Source organism: Chrysochloris asiatica, unplaced genomic scaffold (genome assembly GCF_000296735.1).
Source record: "Chrysochloris asiatica unplaced genomic scaffold, ChrAsi1.0 scaffold00059, whole genome shotgun sequence".
NCBI lineage: Eukaryota > Metazoa > Chordata > Mammalia > Afrosoricida > Chrysochloridae > Chrysochloris > Chrysochloris asiatica.
This window is the reverse complement of record NW_006408577.1, coordinates 14,790,352-14,796,296: the sequence shown is the minus strand read 5'-3', so window position 1 is coordinate 14,796,296 and position 5,945 is coordinate 14,790,352. Positions and strand designations below refer to the sequence as shown.

At 37.5% G+C, this 5,945-nt stretch overlaps 1 protein-coding gene across 1 annotated transcript in view; it reads left to right on the top strand.

Moving 5' to 3' along the window:
• The window catches only part of HIBCH (3-hydroxyisobutyryl-CoA hydrolase), an 83,925-nt gene that overhangs the window by 25,381 nt on the left and 52,599 nt on the right, over positions 1 to 5,945 (top strand). Inside the window, exon 6 of the mRNA XM_006864070.1 lies at positions 2,444 to 2,496. Coding sequence (XP_006864132.1) covers positions 2,444 to 2,496 — 53 coding nt within the window. The remainder of the gene's footprint in view (positions 1 to 2,443; positions 2,497 to 5,945) is intronic.

Sequence of the window (5,945 nt, the reverse complement as noted above, 5' to 3'; positions counted from 1 at the left end):
GATGAGTGAGTGCCTCCTGTGCCGCTTCACTTTCTTGAAAGAGTCCAATTTTGATTCCATCAATTCCTGGTGGCTTGTTCTTTGCCAATTCCTTCAGTGCACCTTGGACTTCCTCCCTGAGTATCATTGGCTCTTGATCATATGCTACCTCTTGAAATGGTTGAACATTAACCATTTCCTTTTGGTACAGTGCCTCTGTGTATTCCTTCCATCTTCTCTTGATGCATTCTGCATCCTTCAATAATTTTCCCAGAGAATCTTTCAATAACGAAAGTCAAGGCTTGAATTTTTTCTTCAGATCCCCCAGCTTGAGAAATGCTGAGCGTGTTCTTTCCTTTTGGTTTTCTGATTCCAGATCTTTGCACATTTTATACACTTGGAATGGATGAATTTTAGAGTACGTATAAACTAGTCTAAGGATATATTCATTAGGTTTACTTCTGTGTTCTTCCAGATATTTTATAATTTTCTCCATAAAGATCTTGCTTGATTTTGCTTTAAGAGACTTTAGATATTCTTAGATTGTTTTGGGTTCTTTCTACTACATTTAATGATAATTCTTTTTCTGTTACATTTGTAATTGACTATTTCTAATGTATAAATATGTTTTCTATTTTAATATCTTGGCCCTACATGCAGCAGGCCTGTTGAAATGTATTCATTCTAAGGGTATTTTTATATATGCTCTTGGCTTTTCTATGTATGTGCAGATGGTAAAGTTGCCTAAGTTTTTTTTTTGTTTTTTTTTTGTCTCTTCCTAATTCTTTTATTTATGACTTGTTTTATTCTATTTTGACTAAGACCTTTTTTTGTTATGTTGAATGATTGTAGCAGTGTCTTTTTCTTGCAGAATTTATTTGCCAAGTTAAAGCTGTTCTTTCCGTTTGAAATTTGGTGCAGTGTTTTATTAGTTCTAAGGTGGTCATTGTTATCCAGTGCTTGAGCCTCCTATTTCTCTGTTTTCCATATACTCTTACAGGCACAGGGTAAGCTTTCTTACTGAATGCCTGGGTCATCAGATAGAGCTTTTTTTGGTCCTGTTTTTACAAATGGAGTAGCTCTTCCTAGCTTGAGACTTTATGTAGGTAACTCATTGCATTGGATACTATGGTCCAGAATTAAAATTGATCCCATGTCCGTGTCATAGCTGCACACACTGCTAATGACCATTACTTCTTTGTCTGTAGCTTCCATTCTTTTTTAAGTTTGTTTCACTTGAGCATATTTCATTTCTGGCTTTGAAGTTAGTTATTTAAATTTTTTTTTCCTAGCATTTTTATGTATTTGAATTAGAAGTGGGAAAAGGATGGTTTCCCACTTTAGTTCAAAGCCTAAAATTCCACATACCTAGTTTACTTAAAATGTTTTATTCTAATTGTAATATATTTATGATATTTTTTACCAACACTGTCCAGGAGAACTTTTTGCAGTGATGGTTATCTGTGTTGTTTAATATGATAGCCAAGGTCAGTTTGAACTGCAAGGCTGGTGGTTCAAGTCCATCATCGCTTCACAGGAGAAAGATGAGGCTTTCTGCTTTGGCAAATAATTTACAGTCTTGGAAACTATATATAGGGTAGGGTGACTGTCGGAACTGACTTGGCAGCACTTGACAACAACATAGAAATCCCTGAGAATGTGATAATTAAAGTTATGCTTTGGTGGCTCATTGGGATAGTTGAGTATATTTACAGAATCTAGAGGTGTCAGACTTCTGCAGTCATGTATTGTCCTATGGCAAGGAATAATATTAGTAACAAGCTGTAATAAAGGCTCAGTGATTGATGTTTTTATAATGTTGTAGGCAACTCCTACCAAAGGAAAAACAAACAAAAGAAAGGAAAAGAGTAAAAGTTTGTATAATTAACAGAATTTGCCATCTAGAATTTCAAAGGCTATTAAGTTGCATCATATTACAGATAAAGAAACTCATCCATATAACATGTGTGTGTGTATCATGTCATTTAGCACACACACAAAGCATTTAAGTTGTGCCCAGTTAAATTACCAAGTAACAATAATGCTGAGACCAGGATCTGAGTCTTTCAAATCCCAGTCTGGGCTTTTTTCTGTCTGCTTTACTTCTCTGTGTGTATCTCAATATTTCTTTAGATGTATAGAAAAAAACAATAAGTTTTAAAAATAAAACTTTGTACATAAACATTAGCAGTCTATAAGGTGAATGTTAATTGTATTTTTCAGTAGCTAAGTTATACAAGATTTTCATGTTTCAAATTGAAGCGTTATTAAATCATAATGAGTAGATCAGATTATGCATAAATTAATCTTAAAAAATAACATAGTTTTCAAACCATTTAATTCACTTTAATATTCTTCATAAAAATTTTCAAGGGAAATACTCAGAGCTCAAGTAACATAGTGTTTGGTAAAAAGTGAATGTGTTTTAAGCATTCCCATTAACTTTGTCTCTATTTCTTTTTAGATTCCTGCCGTAAACCCTATGTTGCACTTATTCATGGAATTACAATGGGTGGAGTAAGTAGACTGTTTTTATTCTCATCATTGATAATAAGTGAGTTGTATTTTAAACGACAATTAACTCGTAAACATAAGTGAGGAGATGAGTGTAATACAATAGAGCATTAGGTATTCTTACAGAATTCGTTGAAACAAAATCAACATGGATTTTGGATCCTTGCAGATTTGGGATATGATATTTGCTTGTAGCACTTTTAGACTATGTCAACTGAAAAGAATATTTTGTTATTAATTATGTTATATACTGAAAAACTCCTAGTAAGCTTTTTTTACCCAACAGACTTGTTTGAATTTTTTAAATTATTATTAATATGCAGAACTCTTTTCTACTTAATCATGAACTAATTGCCTCCAACTTCTTCAAAAAAGAAATTGAAATGTTGAGTTTTTTCTTAGACTCTGAACACTGGGAATGTGGCTGTGTAAATTGATCTTATTGCAAATGGTGTTACTGATAAAGGAAGAGTTATAAAAACTTGGAGTAACCTTATAACAGGGAATTGCCATTTTCAGAATTCCATTTCTTCTGAGTTTTAGCCAGTATTTTATCAATACAACACTATTTTGATCTTGTAGCTTTATAGTAAGTCTTGAAATGGGTAGCTTCCCAACTTTTTTCTGCACTATTGTGTTGGCTGCCCTGGGTCTTTTGTCTTTGCTATAAACCAGTCCCTGGAGAAGGATATCATGCTTGGTAAAGTGAAAAAGCAGAAGACCCTCAACAAGATGGATTGACACAGTGGCAGTAACCATGGGCTCAGATGTAGCAGTTGAGAGAAGGGGAAGGACTGGGCAGTGCTTTGTTCTGTTGTGCATAGATAGATTCGCTATGAGTCAGAACCAACTTGACAGCACCAACCAACAGCTACAGCAACAAATAGACTTTAAAATCAGCTTGCTGAAAATCCATAAAATCTGTTCCCAGGATTTTCACTGGGATTGCATTGAATCCTTAGATCAAATTGGGAAGAATTAAATTAGCATCTTAGTCTTCCTGTCCATAGGAAGGAATAAAGATGATTTTTGTTCCCACAAAGATTTACAAGCCTCAGAAACCCTTTACAGAGTGGCTATGAGTCACAACAATGCTACAGAACTTAACAACAGTGTATAAGGAGCTCTGGTAGCCCAGTGGGCTGCTGACCATAAAGCTGGCAGTTTGAACCCCCATCTGCTTTGTGGGGAAAATGATGAGGCAATCTGCGTCTGTAAAGATTTACAGCCTCAGAAACCCTAGGGAGCAGTTCTGTTCTGTCCTAGGGTTGCTGTGAGTCAGAATTGACTGGACAGCAGTAGGTGTGAATATTGGATAGCCTACCATTGTGTAGATACATAAATCTTGCACCTGCTGCTGCTGCTGCTGCTGTAGAGCTGGCCATTGACTTACCATGAGCCCATGCATAGGGAGTGCAATGTTGCCTGGTCCCGCTTCCTCCCCATGATTGGATGCAATGGGACCCTTGTTGATTTATAGGTTTTCATAGGCTAATGCTTGGAAGGAGGTTGCTAGACCTTTCTTCATAGTCTGTCTTAGTCTGGAACTGTTGCTAAAATTTGTCCAGCATAATAGCAACACACAACCCTTCACTGACAGGCAGATGGTGGTTGTACATTTGCTGGGAATTGAACCCAGTTGCCCTTGGACATGGCAGGGGGTTAGAATTCTACCACCTCTCCACCATTATTACTACCTCTCACATGGAAGGAGAAATTTCTACCACAGAGCCATTGCTGTCCCCAGTATCATTTGAAAGTCTTGTTAAAACAGATTTGTCCATCTCAAGTGTTCCCAGATGCTGCTGCTGGTTAGTGGTGGCACTCAAAGAACCACTACTACAATATGTTGAAAACTTACAGTTTGTTATGCAAAAGATCTTTGTTATAATTCAACATATTTCAATCCTGAAATGGCAGTGTGAGAATAAAGTAGGGCAGTTATAGCTTAAGAAACATATATCGATGGTAATTACCTATCTTTAACTTGACTTTGATCAATAAATTATTTATTGTGTAGAACTGTGTTCCATAGAGTGTTTCAGGGACTGATTTTCTTTGGAAGCAGATTGCCAGGTCATTCTTCTGAGGTGCCCGTGGGTGTATTCAAACCTCTAGCCTTTTGTTCAGCAGCAGAGCCTGTTAACTGTTTACACCATCCAAGGCCTCTTGTAATAAGATTTCTGTTTAAGAAAATGTTAACTGTCCAAGAGATGGCGCCATAGAGCTTGATTATTTTTTTTCCTGCTCTCCTATTGCAAAGCAGTATTTTTTATTAACATGAAAAGCAACAGTTTTAGTGTCTCTTGTTATCCACCATAAAGAGTAGCACAGAATTTTACAGAGGAGGTAACTGAATTCTAATGTTTCAGAGATTGAAAATGTACTCAATGTTTCAGTATACAGTAAAATAAAAATAAATGATACAGTAATTATCTACTTTGTTGTTGTGTGGCTAAGTGCCGTCAGTCAGTTCTGACTCCATAGCAACCTTGTTTAGGGTTTCCAAGGAGCAGCTTGTAGGTTTGAACTGCCGACCCTGTGGTTCACAGTCTAGTGCTGATCCTACAGTGCCACACCAGGAGTCTGATGACCTACTTGATTCATCAAAATTATGTTGTTGTTGTTGTTGTTAAGTGCCATCGAGTCGGGTCCGACCCATAGCGACCCTGTACAGGGTTTCCGAGGGTGTAAATCTTTACGGGAGTAGAAAGCCTCATCTTTCTCCCGCGGAGCGGCTGGTAGTTTCGAACCACTGACCTTAAGGTTCGCAGCCCGATTCGTAACCACTACGCTACCAGAGCTCCTTCAAAATTATGTTAAATTATATCATTCTAGTTTTTCTGACAGAGCTAATTATTTTATGAATAGAAATTTGAAAGAATAGTTCTGCCTGAAATTAAAATTTAATACTGTTGCCTTTTTTAAAAAATGTTTTATTGTGAATTATGTGGTAGCTTACATGGGAGAACATTAGCTTTACATTAATCCTGTTATATATCGTTTCATTGCCATGGTTGCAATCCCCTCCATAGATCATCAACCAACCAAGGAGTATACCCTGGCAACCCCGGTTGCCAGCACGCAGCCCCTCTCCCGCTCTGGATCTAAAGTCCCCAGCTGCTCCATTTCTCCACATCATCGTCTCTGCCTCCATCTCTGGCATCACTGCTTCTCTGGGTAGGGTCCTGCTCTCCACTCTTCTCCTTGATGGTCTCAGGGACCTCCACTCCTAGACTCCTTTTGCTACAAAACATCTACCTTTACGTTTCCAACCCTCACAGTCAGTCCTGATAACATTTACTCACTATTGTTCACAAGAAACCTATCCCCATCTCCTTTCATCAGCCCCGCCCACACAGATTGGATACTACTCAGTGGAGATTCTACCTTCCTCTGTGCCCTTTGGATCTAGACTCCCTCTTGAAAGCTTGTAAGCCAGTCACTTCTTG